Source organism: Scleropages formosus, chromosome 5 (genome assembly GCF_900964775.1).
Source record: "Scleropages formosus chromosome 5, fSclFor1.1, whole genome shotgun sequence".
Classification (NCBI taxonomy): domain Eukaryota; kingdom Metazoa; phylum Chordata; class Actinopteri; order Osteoglossiformes; family Osteoglossidae; genus Scleropages; species Scleropages formosus.
Genome location: NC_041810.1, coordinates 11,100,115 through 11,120,461, shown reverse-complemented (window position 1 = coordinate 11,120,461; position 20,347 = coordinate 11,100,115). Strand labels below are relative to the sequence as shown.

General features: G+C 48.6%; 1 protein-coding gene across 8 annotated transcripts in view; it reads right to left on the bottom strand.

Annotated features, from left to right (window-relative positions):
- LOC108938755 (adhesion G protein-coupled receptor L3-like) overlaps positions 1–20,347 on the bottom strand; it is a 147,383-nt gene that overhangs the window by 20,296 nt on the left and 106,740 nt on the right. For 5 of the 8 annotated variants that reach the window (XM_029252166.1, XM_029252170.1, XM_029252168.1 and 2 more), the window contains 8 exons: positions 18,406–18,591; positions 16,271–16,309; positions 7,210–7,393; positions 4,213–4,335; positions 3,759–3,964; positions 2,357–2,533; positions 908–1,117; positions 325–545 (listed from right to left, as the gene is read on the bottom strand). In XM_029252166.1, the coding sequence (XP_029107999.1) occupies positions 325–545; positions 908–1,117; positions 2,357–2,533; positions 3,759–3,964; positions 4,213–4,335; positions 7,210–7,393; positions 16,271–16,309; positions 18,406–18,591 (1,346 nt within the window). The remainder of the gene's footprint in view (positions 1–324; positions 546–907; positions 1,118–2,356; positions 2,534–3,758; positions 3,965–4,212; positions 4,336–7,209; positions 7,394–16,270; positions 16,310–18,405; positions 18,592–20,347) is intronic. The other 3 variants (XM_029252169.1, XM_029252171.1, XM_029252173.1) reach the window with 1 other exon arrangement.

Sequence of the window (20,347 nt, the reverse complement as noted above, 5' to 3'; positions counted from 1 at the left end):
TCAACAGTATCACCTCAGCTGCTTTTTTTTTTTTTGAATTAATACTATTTTTTGGGTAATCAGGTTATGTTCAGCCATTCCAGCACTTAGAGCTCTCACTCCATCAGAGACAACTGACAGAAAGGGCACCGTACACCTGCGTCAGGACTAACAGGAACAGTTGATATGCCCCAGTGTGTGTGTGTGTGTGTGTGTGTGTGTCTGAAATTATGTTATAAAACCACTGATTTCAGCTGAATGACAGGACAAGACGTGATCCAGTGTGATGTCACATTACGTGACAGTTGACATGTCACTACAGGGCTGGGATGGGGGGGTACTCACACTCGGTCAGTGCCATAGCTGCGGTAGTCGACGGCGGCGGACACAGCCACAATGAGGGCAGGAACACCGTAGCCCACCAGGTAGAAGTACCTGCGGCGGGAGTGTTCGCTCTCGAACACCTCGACGAGCATGATGTAGAGCTGCACACCTTCCAGGAACATCCAGGTGAAGGCGGCCAGGAAGAAAAAGTGCAAGAGGGCGGCAAAGACGGCGCAGGCAACCTGGGGGGGAGCACCACGGTAAACAGAGAAAAACTCCACTGACTCAACTGACTCCAGATTCCACTGATTCCACAAACTCCACAGATTACACTAATTGAAAGGATTCAAAAGATTAATTTTACAAATTTTACTGATTCTAATGTTTTATTTCACTGACTCCCCAGATTTATTCCACTAATTTCACTGACTCCACTGATTCTATTGATTCCACTGATTCAGGTGGCGTTTCACCTTACTAGACACAAGAAGTGACAGGTGTGTTACGGGTGGCCTCCAACTCAAACAACGCACACACAACTCCACAGCGGTCGCTGTGCACCAGCGGGTCACGGTCCCCGCTGGGGTTGGTGGCGAGGCCTCACCGGCTGGTCAGCGCGGTTTATCCCGACCAGGAAGAGCGACTCGGCCACGAAGAGGCTCAGACAAAGGTTCTTGTGGATGGTGTTGCGGTCGCTCTGCAGGCCACGGAAGAAGCAGAAGGTGAAGATGCAGAGCAGCAGGCAGACGAGCGACAGCAGGATTCCCACCCAGGTGATGACGTCCAACAGCAGGTCGTGCACGGGGTCGGCCGTCTGCGGGGACGAGACAGGAACACGTCAGGAGGAATGACGTCTCGCACCCGCGGCACCATCGCCGCTCAGTGCTTTCCCTCGGCCGCTCGTGGTCTGTTACACTGACGGCGGTTCATCTTCATGAGCTGCTTTTCGACTACCATCGCACGGCAACGTTCACCGCGCACACGAGACTCGTTCTGTTTGCAGCTTTTTTTCTTGACTGCACGTTGTTATTTTCACTCTGACCATTCTTCTACCAGTTAAGCAGTGGCTCGATCGCCAAGGCGTTACACGGCGGAAATCAAATTATCTCTGAATTGCACACGTCTGCCGACTGCCACCTGTTTTCGCTGGAGTGTGTGGGGGCGAGGCCAGAGAGGGAGCGCCCCGCCTCATGCATCATGAGCACACGGGTGGTACTGCGTGCCCACCCACCCAAAGAAAAGAAAGAAACAAGAAAATAGAAAGGAGGAGAAGCTGCAGGACACCGTGCTCCGGGGATTAATGAACCACTGCCGAGGAGAGCCGAGCCCGGGTACGAGCTGCAGTACGGCCAATGTTCTCACAGCAAAGTGAGAGGCGAACTGTCAAAGTCCACCTGGTCCAAATGCTCCTGCTGTCCAACAGCAGTCAGAGACAGAAGTGTCATTTTCAAATTGCAAAACAGTAAAACATTGCGAGTTGCCATGAATGGAAAAAGATCCAACAATCAATATAATAACAACGAAATCAAAATATTTTCCATCAGACGACAGGTTATGAATCTTAATGAGGGTTTATAATTAAACCAGATAGAAAGAAACAAAAATATTATGACTAGTGCTGGATTATTATTACATGTTTTTCAGAAACAGCAACTGGACATATACTGTTTATTTTTCACTTGTCAGTCTTGTTTAAAGCAGAAAGAGCTCTGGACTCACTGTCTTCAAGTAATGATTATGTAATAAAGTATGTTTTAAAAGTACGGAATATCCACTGCTGAATAAACCACTCATCATCATCATCATCATCAGACGTTAAATGCCCTGTTCAGCAACATCTCCAATCCGGTTTACAGACCACATTGATCGGTGACATGCTCACCGGAACCTCAACCCATCTGACCTTAGCTCCAGCAGGTGTTTGGTTCACATCTGACTTTCGGTACGCTCAGGTCATCACCCCCCTTCCCTTCCGACCATCTCAGCTGTTTCACTTCTTTCATATCGCGTTCGGTTAGTTTCTTTGCCCAGTGCCACCCAGCGCCCTTCTCACCTTGACCTCCACATGGGCCATAAGCACGGCGAAGTTGGTGAGGTGCGTACACGAGCACGTGGTGTGGGTTCGGTTGGTGGCCAGCAGGCGGCAGTCCTGTGTCGACCAGAAGCCCATCATGGTGCGCTTGGAGTAACTCCAAAAGGAGCAGTTGGGGTTGAAGTTCTCCTCCGACTGCTGTGGAGACCCAGAGCGATACCTGTTAGCTCAGCTTCCATCATTTGGTGAGCGGGAGCGACCGCAGTCATAAGCTCCCTCCTTGAGTTGTGAACAGTCTACTTACATTTCCACATATGGACAACTCTGGTTTATTACGTATGAGGTGAACCAGCCAGTTTTGTGGAAACAAAGTGTTTTTTTCTTTTATTCTCAGTAATTTTAAATTAATTTTAATTTTAAAGCAGCATGGTTAACGATTTTTTTTTAAGTTTTACTAAGTATGTTTTTTTATTATAGCTGTATTGAATATTTTTTATAGAACCTTATTTGCAACTAAATTGAAGGACGTCTGTATTATCAAGCCTTTACCGATTGTGACTTAATGGTACAAGTGGCTTTGAAGTTATGAACAAATCAAGTTATGAACAAACTTGCAGAACCAGTTGTAGTGGGGAGATGAGGAGCTGAAACCTGTTACTTCAGTTTTCTTGGGATAGAGAGAGAGCAGCACTGCCCTGCCACTGCGGTTATTTGTGGGATCCGCCAAAGAACCCGTGGTCAGCGAGGTGGGACAGGAGCCCAATTAGTGCAGGACGGGGCAGCTGAGCAACCGCTGGCCTGTCGGTTTACAGCTACCTTTTCATTAGAGACAGGACAGCAGTCAACACGATCGGTGTCCCAGTAATGAGTTTAACCTGAAATGAGTGGGAGGGATCTCTAGCGCACCCATGTGGAGGGGAGGAGCGCTGCAGTACTGACAGGGTGAAGGGGACCAGCGGTCAGTGGACTCGCTGCCCTTCCTACCTGGTAGGTACATTTTTAAGTCCCAGTTGAACATCCAGGTGTGTTTGGATTAGAGGACAATAAACACAGGCTCTTCACCTTACACATGGCATACTCTTGAATTTTCATAGATATAAACTACAGCCATTTTATTTATTTATTTTTAATTGCATTTTTTTCACTGATCGGTTTTCTCTATGTGGCTCAATGTTACATAATATTAAAGTCCAAAATACTATTTTTTTTTTATTTTTATAGCTTTATATGAAATCTCTTAAAGGACCTAACCAGTAGATAAACAGATGGACGATTACCCTTCTGTCGATTTTGACCTTGTGGCAAAAGTGACTTTGGAGTTATAAACAAAATGAGCTGCAAACAGACTTCAGGACAGAGTAGTAAATCAGAACAGGACAGGAGCACCAAGCCGTAGGAGCTGGATCCCGCATATGTTGCGTACCTGCAGGTGTTTGACCGTGAAGATGACCGGGTCCGTCAGGTAGACCTTGCTGCTCTCCTTGCTGATGGCTGCAGTAATGACGGGGGAGTTGACGATGACCGTGTAGTTGGTGGCAAGGGCTTCACTGGCCAGCTTCATGCTCGCGTTCTCAGTGGACAGGTAGGCACCCAGGTGTTTGTACAGGACAAAGGCCATCCTGATCTCACCTGGAGGACAAACACAGGCAGGGCTGAAGCACAACGTCGCACATCTCACCACAAGAGACGCACAGTGTCCTCAGAACTGCACACACCACAGACAACCCACTCCCCAACTAACAGTGTGGGAACAAAGCCATGGTGGTCAGCAGTGGTCAACTCCCTAACTAACAGGGTGAGTTTCAAGTCATAGTGGTCAACAATGGTCAACCTCTGAGCCCCGATGGTTAAAATTTAGCTAAGTGCTGCCAGCCTACCGTTTTTCCCATGATGCTTCAGCGTGTTCCCGGACAGCCTGATGGAGTTGCCGCTGCTGCCCGCCTGGGGGAACGTCAGGTCGCCCAGGTTGCCATCTGTGCTCAGCCTCGCCACCTCCAGCTCTAGGGTTCAACAGCACGACCAACATGAGCCACATGCGGCCGAACTGAGACACGCCGGGCAGCTTGTCACACGGGGCTCACCAGACCCTACTCAGGAAAGATGCGTTCGATAAACAAGTCCAGAGAATCTCTCAGCTAAGGAAGCAGGAGGCACGGGGAAGTGTCCTGAATCAGTGCAGGAATGAGTCCCTTCCTTGTACCACGTCCACTCTGACTTCCTGAAAGCCGTGGACAGTTAACTGAAAGCCTGCCCAATTCAATAAGCAGATTCTTCAATAAAAATGAAGTTAGAGGCACTGAAGACAGTTAATTAGGTAAATACCCAGAGGCCGGGCGGTTCGCCGCGAGCCGAGCGGTGCACTACGGTCACAAATGAGTCCAGTATTGAGTTAAAAGCAAATGTGGGCTGTTATTGGCCCGCGCGGCAGCGGAGCCGTGCCGACGGCTGGATGTCCAGGGAGAGGGACGTGTTGGCAGGCGTGTCGGCGCCCCCCGCAGGGAGAACCACAGTCACATTTACAGGCCGCTGTAAAACAGCTGAGAATCAAGCACTGAAGGATGTGAGGCCATAAAGACCCGGCGCACATGATAACAGCAGTATATTAGTGCAGCATGGTACCGAGGGGCCTTGATCTACAGCTCAGACCCGAACTGATGCGACCAGCAGTGACCAGAGCGGCTGATGAGGGAACTCGGCAAAGCAATTCCCGGACCCAGCGATGACCCAGAGTCTGACCTCCGAGAGATTCATATAGTGGACACATGTTCAGAGCGCCTCCCCCACCAGCACTGGTTCATGATTCACTTAATATTCACTAAACTGCTGCACTCATTTAGCTCATGCTTTTCTTGTTCTGTTTACAGTAGTTAGTGATTTACTTCTACAGGAGCCTTTGGATATTATTATTATTATAATATAATTTTTTTAATCACAGTAACCATTATTAATCTAGTACTTTTCTCCAGACTCATTTATAGTTTGAGTTTTCCACACTGCTTCTCACACTGATTTAACCATGTATCCCGCAGGGTATTTTTTACTGTATCCGTACAGAGTAAGTACCTTGATCAGGTGCGAGTGCCGAGAGCGGTGTCCTGGGCTCATTCTCCCAGCAAAACGGTTGAAAAGGTGCTTTTACACTGTCTCACTGACACAATAACCCCAGTGCCAGAAAGAATAAAATCCATTTTTATAAACGCCCCACACCGGTCCTACACTGACGTTGCCATGGCAGCACCCCCCCTCCAACCCAGGAGCAAGATCGGTGAAGGAAAGCACATCGCCACACCCTGAACAAAAGTGTTTTTTGTTGCTTTCGTGGCCCACACACACTCACATACACGTCACACACACAGCGGCCCGGCAGGGAGCTGCCGGTAGTGAGGGGGGCTGCGGTTCGGCAGCAGGAGCAGGCACACATCCTAATTACACACATCTTAATCACATTAACAGGCACTTTCTGGCAGGGAGAGAAGCCACACAAACCAAAGCGAGTGTGTGTGGTGCGTGCCAAATATTGTATTCCACAAACCCAACGGGAACAGTGCCGCTGAGGGCCGAAAACACAGCACCGGAGACCTGCCTTGTGAGACCCCGGGGCTGCGGAATGGCACCCAGGGGCCGTAGTGCGGGGGTCCAGGGCCCGGGTGTGAGCCAGGATCAATAGCAACAGAGAGGTGCGTAGGGGAGTGTGGATGGTGTGTGGTTCGCAGCCCGTTCAGAGTGTGTATGTGTTTGTGTGTGTGTGTGAGAGAGAGAGAGAAGAAAGTTTGTAGGCCACAGATGAACGCGTCCTAACCACCAACGCGCACGGTCCCATCTGCCTCCTGCAACATCACGGCGTTGTGGATCGATGTCCTGTCGCGCTGGCGGCTATCGCTAATTCTTCATAATAAGGGACAGTGTGACAAAAGTGCAGTTTGTCCAAATTGATTTTCCTAAATGCCCAAAGCAATCATTACAAGATGGATAATGATCATTCCAGTAGTCATTAGAGCTGCAGGAATCTATATTTAATTCAGTGAAACTTCACCCCTTTCCCTGGACATTTATCTCTTACTTTTCTAACCTCTTTGATTCTGTCCAAATTGAATCCTATATGCTGATGAGAACATATTCACTTATATTTATTTGTTGATTGTTTATATACTCATCAGAACATATTCACATGATCAAACCATATTCTCATCTGTTTATTTACTGACTATATTCTGATCGGGGGGTGCGGTGGCGCAGCGGGTTTGGCCGGGTCCTGCTCTCTGGTGCGTCTGAGGTTCGAGTCCCACTTGGGGTGCCTTGTGATGAACTGACCTCCCATCCTGGGTGTATCCCCTCCCCCTCCAGTCTTGCAGGTGTTTCTGGATTAGGCTCTAGTTTGCTGCAACCCCACTTGGGACAAGTGGTTTCAGACAGTGTGTGTGTGTTCTGATCAGAATATATTCACATTTATTTATCTATTGCTTTTCCCCAAAGCGACTGACAGCATGAACATACTTACACTTATTTACCCATTTATATAGCAGGGTAGTTTTTACTATATAACTTCAGTGGAAGTACTTCGATCAAGGGCACTATAGCAGATGGTGGGATTCAAACCTAGGTCCTTTAAGTTGACAGGTGATGACTATAAGCACTACGCCACCTACTGCCACGCACAGTACGTAATAGACTATGTTTGACACGTTGTGTATGATTCTGTTGAAAGTAGATGAGAACTCCTTTAAGACAAGAGTCCACAAAATGCTTCCCCTCCACGAGAGTGATCATGTGATTTTTAGTCTGGAAGATGAGTGTGAACGTGTGACTATAGGGGTGCCTGCGCACGTGTGTATCACTGTGTGTTGTGTGTGTGTGAGGCAGTATGTGGGACTTACGGATGTTCTCGGTGTTCTCCTGCACGATGTCGGTCTTGAGTAAGTTGTCGGCGAGCACGAAGGCACCCTCCTCCACGGTGTCCAGCAGCATGGTGGCCACCCGCAGCTGCTCAACCACCGAGAGGCGCTGCCACGCCGCCTGAGCCTCGGGCTGCAGCAGGTTGTTGGCTGTCTCCACCATAGCCTGCGGGGCGAACCACACAGAATGGCACAGGTCACCGGGAGCCACACGCGTGTCCCTCCGAGCCCGACGCACAACATTTATGATGGATGAGTCACACTGGAAGCGGGATGCATGAACGAGGCCTTCGTGGGTACCACCAGCCGCACACACATCCGCCACTAAGTATGCTGGGATCTCCCTTTTGGGCCAGCAGCAGGACGAAGACAGGTGGCACACAAACCGTACGCACTGCATGCGATGTGAGTCCCCAGGGAGCCACTGTAATACCGTGGTAATCAGATACCAGGGTTTCGCCATGTCATTTAATACCCCCAGAAATCAGAGGAGACTCACATTACTCATGAATCACTGCACCCCCAGTGATCAAAGAGCGGTATTGCCCACAATTCAGCATCGTGCAGTAAGGAGCAGCGCAGAGAACACACACTGCTGTACCGCATACACACATCACTGTACTGTACATACACACTGCTGCAGTGTGCAAGCACCACTGTACTGTACACACAGACTTCTGTACACAGACCGCTGTACTTTACAAACAACCCAACGCTTCAATGCAAAACATTGTTTATAATTAATGCCGTGTACAACAAGTGTACAAAACAATCAAAGTTTTCAAGTGATCGCAGCTAACGTGTGGTTCCGATAAGAAATCCGGTTGTGTTTAAAGCTTTATGAGGTTATCGTGGAACACTTAAGGATGAAAAAATCCAGCTGAGGCCCAGCAGTTCATTTTAGCCTCAATATCTGTTTAGTGCTAAATCGGGTACTTAATTTACATATCTGCATGGCATTAGCCACGGTGAGTTAAAGCTGAATTTGTCGTCATTTATTAATGTAGGAGGAGGAATCGTAGCTCAGAAATGTGAGATGACCATACATGAAGTGGAATGGAGGACGCCGGAGAGACGGGTCAGTCGGACTGGTGAACGAGGCCACGCGAGGCGATCATTAGCAGCCACGACACCCATCAGCGAGCGCAGCCGGGCAAAACATGGCCACCGACGAAAGAGGCATCATCTCGACATGACATGCAAACGATCGTCCTCAGGTGGCCCCAGACCGAGCCCTATGCAGAAATACGCACGGCTGTCCCACGTCTCAGTCGCTTTGCATTTCTTCGCTGGGCCGGGGTTCGGCTGGGGAGGCGACATGTGACCATTCCCTGGGACGCAAGGAAGATTCGCCTTCGACCTTCACGATCGACTCATCCGGTACTGTAATGTCACGACGTGAAGTTGGGATGTCGCTCTGCGGCTCAGGAGACACACGGAAGCCTTGCCTGGGGTTCCACCGTGGAAGGTTCCCTCCACTAGTGTGTGTGTTCCAATACCGATGTGTGTTCAGTAAATGTTCCCCCCATGGGGGTGTAGGAACCCCGGACGCAGACCCCCCAGGAGGAGAAGGAAAACCCAAAACCTACTGTCAGGTGTTCATCGCTAATTACGAGAAGATGGGAAATTTACCCTTTCTGTTATTCACACACACGGGTCAAAATGCCACGCGGACGCGGCAGCATCACAGCACATGATAATGTCACACGTGATCCTTGGGTCATTACGTGGGATGAGTCTGAAAGAGGCCCCGCTTCACTTGGCCGTGTGTCTATGTGTGTGAGTGACTGAGTATGTGTGTATGGGGGCACCGCTGGGTTCCCCGGTGTGCTTCTAAGTGATGGATGATGGAAGTGTAGGGGGGGAGGCGTGCCACATGCTAAAATGTTCCCCCTGGAAACCAGAACAAATCGCAGCGTTTCCGACTGGAGGACCGTTTCTCTTCTCATTTCCCCCGTTTTTCCTCCATCGTCTCCCATGTTCTCAGTGTTTTCCCGAGACTCAGTCCTAATACGAAACACACGGCGCCTCCCGATTTATGGCACACATTTGACACCATGGATGTATTTCAGCTTTAGAGCAATTTGGCACAGATGCTACGGAGTGGAGCACTTAGCCGAGCTCCCCCAGGGGTCCGAAACGCCGCAAACAGGGAAGAGAAACTAACCGGATTTAGCGCCGCGCTCCCAGTCGACAGCAGTGTGGGATTACTGAGCCGGCGGTTCTGTGACCTGCACTTCCACATGGCAATCAACACGCAGAACACAAGGGCTGAAAGCAGCTCATGTACCGCTGTGTCCAGGGATTAAACCACAGGTCAAAATCAATGACAGACATGTTGCCACACCATCAAATTTTCCCTTTTTTCTAACAGTAAGGCATCCATGCGTGAAATTCCACATCTCTCTCCACTGGCTTCCTGTTTCTGTCCATATCGACTTCAACACTCTGTTCAGGGTCTACGAGATGGTCAAAGGATCTGTACCTCGAAACCTACAGGACCTGATCACTTCCTGCAGCCCAGCCAGAGACTTGTGCTCCTCCACCTCTGGGTGCTTGGTGGTCCCACTCACAGGGTCCAATACTGAAATGTTGGAAAACCTCCCCCTGTCCATCAGAGCTGCTGAAACCCTTCCAGCATTCAAGAAGGGTCTCAAACCCATCTCTTTCAGCACCGCTTCTCTCCTGATCTCCTGACAGCTCCATAAATGAGTCCAACACCATCTGTTATGATTATCTATATATTTGATATCTAAATGTCCACCAGGTTTTACTGCTCCTGTGCTCCTCTTTTCTCTCAAGTGAAAGTGGAAAAACTCCACCACTTGGCTCCTGAGCACCATTATGCCCCCTGTTGGCTGTCAGGAGTCACTGCATCCTAAGATGGAGATTAAAATGGCCTTGGAACTTGGAGATGACTTCTTTGTATTTCGGACGGTGACCGTATGGGGTACCTCTCTGCACCAAGTGAACGTGGATCACATGATGATGAGTCGTACCCTAGCCACCGCACTTCACTTATTCAGCAAACAATTCACCCAGAAAGTAGCAAGAGGCACAGAGAAAAAACAAGAGCTCAGCAGTACTTTATCAGTCAGGCCACAGCAGGACAGCACCGATGGGTCCTGGGGTGAAGGTCCATATGGTCTCAGGGCTCGCTCGCTCCTGGGATAAAAGAGTAAGAATCTGAGATTCTCCAGGAGACTGTGGTGAGACAGAGCACGAGCGAGAGAGAGAGAGAGAGACCATGCGAACTCCACATGATGTCATGAAAAGCAGAGTGAAACACATCTGCAACCTTCCGATTTGCAGTCGCTCCTCCACTTACACCCCTAATTGGGCTATAATGTAATAACGTGGTTACACCGAGAGCTACCAGCTGGGATGGGGCCCACCTCTCTTGCATACAGGATGCTTATGGAAACCGGGATCTGCCAGCACACCGTGTTTGGTCTGCCCTGAATGGGCGCGAGGAGAAGACAATGAAGACGAGGTGGAGCCCAGCAGTTCGAAGGAAGGGACCATCACACTAACCACACAAACAGCAGATACAGGGCAGAAAAGAGCAGGAAGCATATCTTTATCCAAGAGAGCACCATCGCAGCAGCCGATGTCATTCGAAATAAACCAGCTCCTCAACTTACAAACACAACAGAAAGATTGTTCGCAACTCAGTTTGTTTGGAAACATGAAGTCTATTTTACCACTGAGTCAGAATCAATAAAAAGCTGTAAAATACAGACACAACTACATCAAAATTAGAACTAAATTAAAATGACTAAAAACAGATTTTTGCTCTGCACGACAGAAATCTTCAAGAGAAGTGAAGAAAGTGGATTTAAAAATAAATAACCTCAAAAAATGTTTGTATCTTTGAAAGTTCATAACTTGAATGTGTCCAATATGAGGAGCCCGTGTTAACAAAGTTGAGAGGTCCAGGGTTCAATGACTTCATCGGGACCACAAATGTTCAAGGCTTTGATGATTTAAGCGAAAGGAGCAGGTAGAGAGGAACGCTGTAGAGGAAGTCCCTCTGGTGCAGTGGGGGATCCAGCCATTGTTTCAAACACAGACACTTCCTGCCTGTAGGGAGAGCGAACACAGTCACAGGAGTGCGTGACTATTTCCACTTTCCTTTGAATCCTCTAAGAGAAGGAAATACTGGGACACAGCGGGGCCGTTAGCAGGTGTCACCGTGTCGGATGCTGTTTTGTCCCTCCGTGTCAGCGGATAAGAACGATGGGCAAACAACAGGGGCCCTCGGTAAGATGACCGTGTCTCTGAAGACTCATTAAATCACCCTTCCCTGCTCTTTCTTTTCCCCTTTGATGGAATTCGGAGAAACAAGTGAGCTGCTCTATCTCAGTAGGCACAGCAGCAGAACCGCTTCCCTTCTGCAAGCAAGGAGCATCCCGTTCTGTCCAGCTGCAGGTTTCCGCAGTTTCCACAACAGACACGGTAACTGGAATGGACCAGGATGCATAGCTACCGTATGGTCAGTTTAGCTTGTACACTCAGCTACTTACAGTGATTTACTTATATACACAGCAGGGTCATTTTTACCGGATCAGATCAGGGTAAGGGCCTGGATCACGGGAACTACAGCAGGAGGTGGGATTCAAACCCGGACCTTCAGTTGCAGGACACCAACTCCAACCACGACCCCGCCGGCTTAGGCTGGAGCAACACCACCCCAAAAGAGCAATGGAAACATCTTGAATTGAAGCTCATTTTACATATTAATTTATGTCGCACTTCCTCCCATTTGAGGATGGAGGGAACACGAGGAGACCAACAGGACGCGTGGTTACCATGCCGACGTCCATGGGGGCTCTAGCCACAGGGCCCAACAAACAGAAAGTCCTAATAAATAAAGTGCAGTTTATTTTACAGGTCTCTGCTGCTATTCACTGCGGTTCCTCAGCTGGAGCTGCTGTAATAAACGCTGAACGGTTACGGTTGAGGGAGAGATTTAACCGCAGGACACAAGTGTGTCTTCTGTACATATTTCAAATGGGCTCTTACTCCAAGCAGCACCGGGCCCCTCTCTCCACAGCTGAACCGCATGACCTTTACGCATTTCTCTCAGTTCTGTACACAGGTCACCAAGCGCTGCTCACAGAACGTCAGCCACTCTTTGCGTGTCATATTTCAGACACGTATAGGGGCTATAAACCATAAAGAGCCACAGCATGTTGAGCGCTGTTCATAGCGACCCTCTGCAGCAAAAGGTGCGGAACGTCCATTTAGGTAGAGCTGCCCGAAAGGTCGCCTGTCACACAGCCCATTAGCCTGAGCACGCTGAGCCGGACCAAAGGCAGGCTGACCTGAGGGTCCTGGTCGTGGGCCACACGCCAGAAGCACGCTCACGCCCACTATGACAATCATATTAATGCGGTTATTCACCGTCAGAAGGATGGGGCACAGCTTTCGTTCTTTCCAAGATCAGTGATGTCCAGGGTTGTTTGGACATCAGTGTGCCACCTTCAGTAAGAACACTCTAGGGCAGCAGGCAAGAGCCTACAGCCTGGCTAACAGCTAATGGCTAATGGTTAATGGCCAACGGCTAACGGCTAATGGCTAATGGCTAACGGCTAACGGTTAACAGCTAATGGCTAACAGCTAATGGCAATATTTACCATATATATACGCAATACATTCACAAACTGGTCTCGCACATTTCTCCAAAGTGAGGTACAACCCAGAGAAAACATAGTGCAACAACAGACAAAGAGCTTTAGACACAGACACAGGATTATCGACACACAGCTTGTATGTCTGATACCGTCATGTTGCTGGTTGACATCCCTCATGTAGCTGCCTATAGAGGTGACATTCAAATATCAAATACATAGATAAGATGGTGTTGGGCTCATTTATAGAGCTGTCAGGAGATGAGTAGAGAAGTGGCTCTGAAAGAGGGTGGTACACAGCAGCTGTGAGGGACAGGGGGAGCTCATTCCACCGCATTGTGGGCAAAAATGAGAAGACACAGACTGTGGACCCCCACTTTTGGACCCCATGTGGGTGGGAGCACCAAGCAGCCGTGGGCAGAGGACCTCCCTGTTACGAACTTTTAGGACGATACAAAAAACAAGAAAAACATCAAGCGGCGCAAATAAGCCGCACAGTGAAATCAGTGTGCACATCAACGCTGTGTCAAAATTTGGTGCATTAACCGAACTCTGAATTTGGTATGTTTTCACATAACGCTATGGAAGACATGGCCCTTAGATCTGCGGCAGCGAAGAGCCAGAGCATGGGGCAGGGAGCGTGAGGAGCACTACTGTGGCTCAGCTCCTGCCCACTCCTGGAAGCCACTAATTAGGAGCACAGTAATTCATTAGCAGCGGAGGATGAATAGCTGATGAGCAATCCCAGCAGCCCCAGCTCAGGAGTGTGCCGCCGTAATCTAGTCACAAACTCCATCTGATTTGCTCCACATCAACTTTTATGGTGGGTGTTAATGGCTTATTATCATTCGCCCCTCTTACCCTGAGAAATGTGCTGAGCTTTTTAATAAAGCATTCCACTTTTACAGCTTCTGATGATCGCGCACGCGGTTAGCTTGTTTCCGCACTGGACCACATGCCTCTGGGCCTCACAGGCGTACGCGCGCGCGCGCGCACACACACACACACACACGCACACACACACACACATACACACACGCACGCACACACACACACACAGACAGACTTTCGCTTTAATGCAATAAATCATCCCCATGTCCCAACGAGGCCTGTTTTTCCACTTTACCGTCCCGATGGACACTTTCTCCTCACTGCTGTCCTCATCACGGCTAGAAGACATGAGCATGATTACGCACAGCCACACGCACACACTCACACGCTCACGCGCAAATGCCGAGATCCTTCCACTTTGCGGGAAAGCGGCGATTCACAATTTCTGAGGGTCCGTCTGCTGTGTTGGAGGCCAAATCGGGGTCCCATCGTGTCCTCACAGCGAAGACCTTCACTGAGCCGCACGTGTGAAGCAACGCAGACAATTTCCCAGCTGGTTAATCTCCGAGAGTGCACAACAATTTCTGAAACAATTAATTCTGTTTGTTATTATTTATATCGTAAGTAGCGAGCTCCTCTGTTTTTGTCTGACGGTAGAAATCCTGGCAGACGTAAGGACTCCCAGCGAGACGCTCATAGATCTTTACACACATATAGGTAAGGATGATGCTGTGCTGCAACCGGCCAGACAGTGTGTTGCCTGTTCATCGCAGCATCTGCAGCATGTGCCAAGCACATACAAGATGTTTCTCTAAAGCAGCTCACACACCTGGACTTGGACCGATTCAGGTTTAATGGGGCTGTAATTGGAAAATCTGGATCGAATCAGAGCAGAACCGAAAGCCAAAACCTGCAGGATCCGTTTGGTTATTTCAGAAAAAACATTTCAGGCCTCGAACAAAAGGACCAGCTGCCATTTGTCCCACACCGATACCCTTCGTTATTCATCCATCATTACATTTCCCATTTATCCATTTACGCAGCAGGGTAACTTTTACTATATCAATTCAGTGTAAGTACTTTGATCAAGGGTGCTATAACAGGTAGTCGGATTCAAACTCAGGTCCTCGGAGTCAACAGGTGATGGCTATAAGCACTACGCCGCCTGCTGTCATGCAATCTACTACAAGTACCTAAATCAAGGGTACTGCAGCAGGAGAGGGAGTCGAACCCAAGTCCTGCAATTCTCGAAACAGCAGCTCCAACCACTACGCCACCTGCTGGCTCTTTATAGTGGTTCCCATTACTGAAGCCCACTATCAGTCAAGATCAGAATTGATGCTCTTCAGCTGTATTCAATCTACGCAACATTTGCAGCACAAGTTCCCATCAAATAGACGCTGACAGAAGACAGATTAAATCTGTCTGCCTTATCAGGTTACTAAGGAAAACATGGAGTTAATTGAAAGGGAACATTTTCCAGTCTCCAGCAAAACTGCAGTAAGGGAAAGTGCCGCATGGGTTATTTTAACCGATATTAATGGTACAGAGGTCAAATGCACATCTAAACTGAGTTAAATGGCTTTTTAAAATAATAAATAAAACAATACAAAGTGTACTGACACATCTTAAACTCAGGTTAGCTTGTTAGGCAAAAATTCCTAAGAAGTTATTAAAGAAAAGAATTTGAATGTGCCACCGTGCGCAAACGTCGAAGAAAAACTCATTTCAGAGGTTTGCCTCGCTGGCATTGAACCAGTAAAGCACTCTTTTAGTAAATAATGTCAGTTTGTTGATATTCTGGTGTATTATCAAGAAAAGCGGTAATTAGCATCCATTTATTTTAACTCACAGTCACATAACGGAATAACTGTATTGAGGCGGTTAAGAAAACCGACAATGAAACACGTTTTTTATTTTTCAGAACGTATTTTTAACTTGGTTTCTATTTTGGTTTTTTTGGGCTGTTCGCGATGAATTAAAGACACACCCAGATGTGCGCTGTAGAAATATGAATACGTGTGACTTACCGATGCTCATCAGATTGTTTCGAACCTGGCCGCTGCACCAAAAAAGGTTTATCTAAGTCATCTCCTATGTGTTCCTACTGTGATCATAAGGGCGAGAACACACACTCTTGAGATTGGAGGACACATTGCTCTCAACTGTTGGGTGCTGTGATGTGACCCACGGTGCCACCCTGAGGCCACACTTGGACACACGTCATTCATGGCCCCAGGCGACCCCAGCAGCAAGCAGAGGGAGTTCAGGGAGAGGCAGCAGCCAACACACATCTCCAAGGAGTTGGAATGGTAGGGAAGAGGACGAGGAGTTGCGATGCAGGTGAGAGCATAGACCAAAGGGGACACGAGGTACCACAGCGTCTCCATGGAAACAGCATCCAGCCCCTGTGGGTGGAGCAGCGAGCTGGACGGAGGACGCGTGCTTTGGTCTAGGCCACGATGAGCATGAACCCATGACCCACGAGGAGACAGGCACAACACAGCATGTTCACGCGGCACAGACACGACTACAGCTAGAGCTCCACAGTGAGGATGAAGGGGGAGTCACTCAAATACCTGGACGTAAAAGCGGCACGATCGCTCCCGCTTCTGCAGCTGTGAAGCCAAAAGGTGCGTTAGAACAGGAGACAGAGCGCATCGCAAACACACACGCTCACCTCACACATATTCATCGTTCTTTTGTTTATTAGACACCGGAAGCAATGAAAAGAGCCACAATTAGCACAAAACGAGTTTCAGGGCCAGCGTGGGGATGGAACTCAGACATCGGCCCTCACGAGAGCTTCAGCGCAGCTCCTCCCCATCCTGAGGGGCATTTATGAGACTGCAGTCCTGGACTTTACTGGCACTTTATTCCTCAATTAATATGCAAAACCAGAGACAGGCGTGTTAATGTGTGCCGCACCCCTCGTGACCGCGATCGGTGCCACGTGTGTGTGCAAACGCCCAGGCGTCGTCTTTGTCAGCAACGTGTTGGGGATCCCGCTGGTTGTCGTCTCAGCGAGGGGTTTGTCTTGAACCTTGAGCTGTTTTGCACGTATCAGAAGAATATTGTGTGCCATTAGTGTCCCAAGGTTTGCCGAAAAATGGGACGGAGGGTCACACTCAGCTGAGGCCAAGAGGACATGGTGCCAGTGACTAAAGGGGAAATAGGGCATTTGCTCGTTTAAAACACTCGGTCCGAATCATAATTAGGGTGCAACACACTGTCATACTGTGCAAATATGTTTACTAAAATAGACAGTGAGAAATATTCGGAAAAATGAGAGCAGTTTCTGCAGTTTGAGCTCAATTTCCCTCTAAAGCACAAAAGAGCACAATAACAGGTTTGAGGATCTTTATTAGGGGTGCATAATGCTGTATGCTTGCTTTTTTATTTTGTCCTTTGCACTTTTGCATATATGCATAATTCCTTAATGCATGCACACCAGACAGTGCTCTTACAGGCCAAAAAAGGCGTGATATTCGTGGAAATGACCTTATAGCCAAAGCGAAGATGTCGGAGTTATTCCCGCACTGAGCAGATATCTAAATGCTTTAAGAAAGGAATCTAAAGATGCACGAATATAAATACATCATAAGAAAATAACATATGTAACACATTAAGTGGATTCTGAAAAGAGGAAGATTGAGAGCGTTCGGAAGCAGCCAAACCTGAACCACTGAAACGCGTCGGGGATAAATTACTGGAGAAAAGGCCTCACTCCCACCCTGCCCCCCAGACACACACACACACACACACACACACACACACACACACACACACACACACACACTTTCTTCTGCCTACTCCTCACGACTTCAGTCGCATCTTCTCCTGCCCGGGTGCCGCATGTGATGCTGAGAAACCCCATCACCTCCGTGTGGCGCTACGGCGAACGTTTAACTGCGGGCACCTCCTCGCGTCCCCGTTTTTGTGTTTGTTTGTTTTTGCCAGGGTTTATTTTGGATTAAAGGCTGCACTGGCATTTGCGTGATCCAATTTACATAACCGGTATGGAAGCCGTGTGACGGATTCGGGCTTTGACATATTTCCTCCAAGGAAATGGCGCATAAACAATCCGGGAAAAAAATCAATCGCTAAGAAAAGGGAGTTGGAGCAGAAACAAAGCGCTGCTTGTTTCATAGTTTGTGCACCAACAGGTGTTACACCTACAGTATGGCGGCGTCAGTGGGGTGCTATTAATTACACACATCCTCCTTGGCCTGGCATCAGTGTGTCGCTGGCAGGACCAACAAGGCAAAGGAGAGTGACTCCTGCTGGGGCGGCTGGGAACTGCAGTGCCTCACTGAGCATTAAGCGAATCAGGGAGCGTGTCGTCTGGATCGGTGACTCACCAGCCCATTTCCACGGCACTGTACACCCCCAAACACACACACACACACACACACACACACACACACAGACGGCCACTTCCAGGCTGGATTTAAAGAGATGGCGAGGAGGGGGATTAACGCGGCCCAGCCAAGGCAAGCAGCGCTGGATTCAGGACACACAGCCGATCAATACAACTGATCATCGGTCACACTGCTCACTGTTCAGGTTTGGCTGCTTCCAGAACAAAGGAAAGAAACAAGAAGCAGATAAAAATATCTGGATGTGAAGACAGTAGCTACCCTGAAGGTGTGGCCTAGTACAGTGTGAGTCGGTGGGCGGGGCCTAATGTGACAATGGTATGGGCGGGGCCTACCTTGTTCAAGCTGCGGGCGGCACTATCCTTGCCTCCGGGGGTGAGGTTCCTGAGCTGAACGTCCAGCAAGTCCACGAGTTGCGCCATGGCCCTCACGGTGAAGGGAATGTCCCCCGCGTGCACCTGGCCCTTGGTCTGCTCCGAGAGCTCCCGCGCGACGATGGGCGCCGCCTCACCCGACCGCAGCTGCCCCACAACACACACACAGACACACACACCCCCCCCAAAACCAACATGTGTATGAGATTACATGAGCAGAAATACTGAGAGGTCACTAAAGTGAAGGAATACATCACCTGTACTCAACGGCACCTCACCTGGATGACGTCATTCCTATGTATTTCTAACAGCCAGAATAAAAATGTTAAAAGATGTCAGTGTTTTCCAGCTGATTTATTTTTCACAACATTTTTAACTGTGTATTTTTTCAGAAATGTCTGTCTTTAGCACAGCGAATGTGCAACCAAACAGAAGTGGAGTGTGGAGCCGCCATAATTCAACAATAAACATTACATGTATTCATTTAATGATGGCGCAGTGGGTTGGCCTGGGTCCTCCTCTCTGGTTGGTCTGGGGTTCAAGTCCTGCTTGGGGTGCCTTGTGATGGACTGGCATCCTGTCCTGGCTGTGTCCCCTCCCCCTCCAGCCTTCCGCCCTGAGTTAGGCTCCGGTTTGCTGCAACCCCGCTTGGAACGAGCGGTTTCAGACATTTTGTGTGTGTGTGTGTGTGTGTGTGTGTGTGTGTGTGTGTGTGTGTGTGTGTGTATTCATTTAGCATACGCTTTTCTCCAAAGCGACGTACATCTCAGAGAAAATGCAATGTGTAGCAGCAGGAAGAGAGACTTAGATGCAGATGTGTGATTCTTAAGTACAGTTAGATTCTTTCAACCATATGAACCAATGTTCATCACATGAGTAGCTGCATAAAACCTTATCAGAAAACCAGGTAACAAATCAAGGTATGCTCGCATTATAAAGGTATCACTGATTATGACTTATTTGTGAATGTGAGAGGGTGTGGTGGTGCAGTGGGTTTGGCTAGGTCCTGCTCTCTGGTGGGTCTGGGGTTCGAGTCCTGCTTGGGGTGCCCTGTGATGGACTGGTGGCCTGTTGTGTGTGTGTCCTCTCTCCCTCCAACCCTGTGCCCTGTGTTGCTGGGCCAGGCTCTGGCTTGCTGTGACCTAGCCTGGGACAAGTGGTTTCAGACAGTGTGTGTTCTGATCAGAATACATTCACATTTATTTATCTGTTGCTTTTCCCCAAAGTGACTTACAGGATGAACATATGTGGCTTCAGCGTGCATGTGTGCGTGCCACAGCTATGTCTGAAAGCAGAAGTTGCATTTGGTTCAACCCACTGAGTCTGGAATATTACTACAGAATACGAGCAAAACACTACTAACCGTACTGACACTAACCTTTTTTAAGATTGTAAATGAAATAAATTCTAATTCATTATGAAAATTTTAATCTAAACGAATGTATTTTAATTTAAAATTTTAAGATATTAAATTAAAAAGACAGACAGCTGGTAGCATAGTGGTTAGAGCTACCGCCTTTGGACCCAAAGGTCACAGGTTTAAGCCTATTGCTGGTAAGGCTCTCGTGTGGTCCTTGTGTCATCGTCTCCACGTTGTCGATTACACGGCACATCTCTACGCACCAGCAGCAGAAGGCCACCGCACTGTAACGCGCAGCTGGGGTGAGTCATGGCCGATGTCGCAGAACGCTGCATCACGCACACAAATTACCTCGCTTTTCACCGCAGTAATATAATCAGTGAGAAAACTCGTTCAGTGGCCCATCATGGAAAAAGAAACCCAAACATACACCTGACACAACGCACTGTGCAAGAAAAGCTTGGATGCAGGAGTCAAATGAGTCACCACATCTCAGTAATCTTTATGCAATGTCATTATTAATAATAACTTTTATATAGCTGA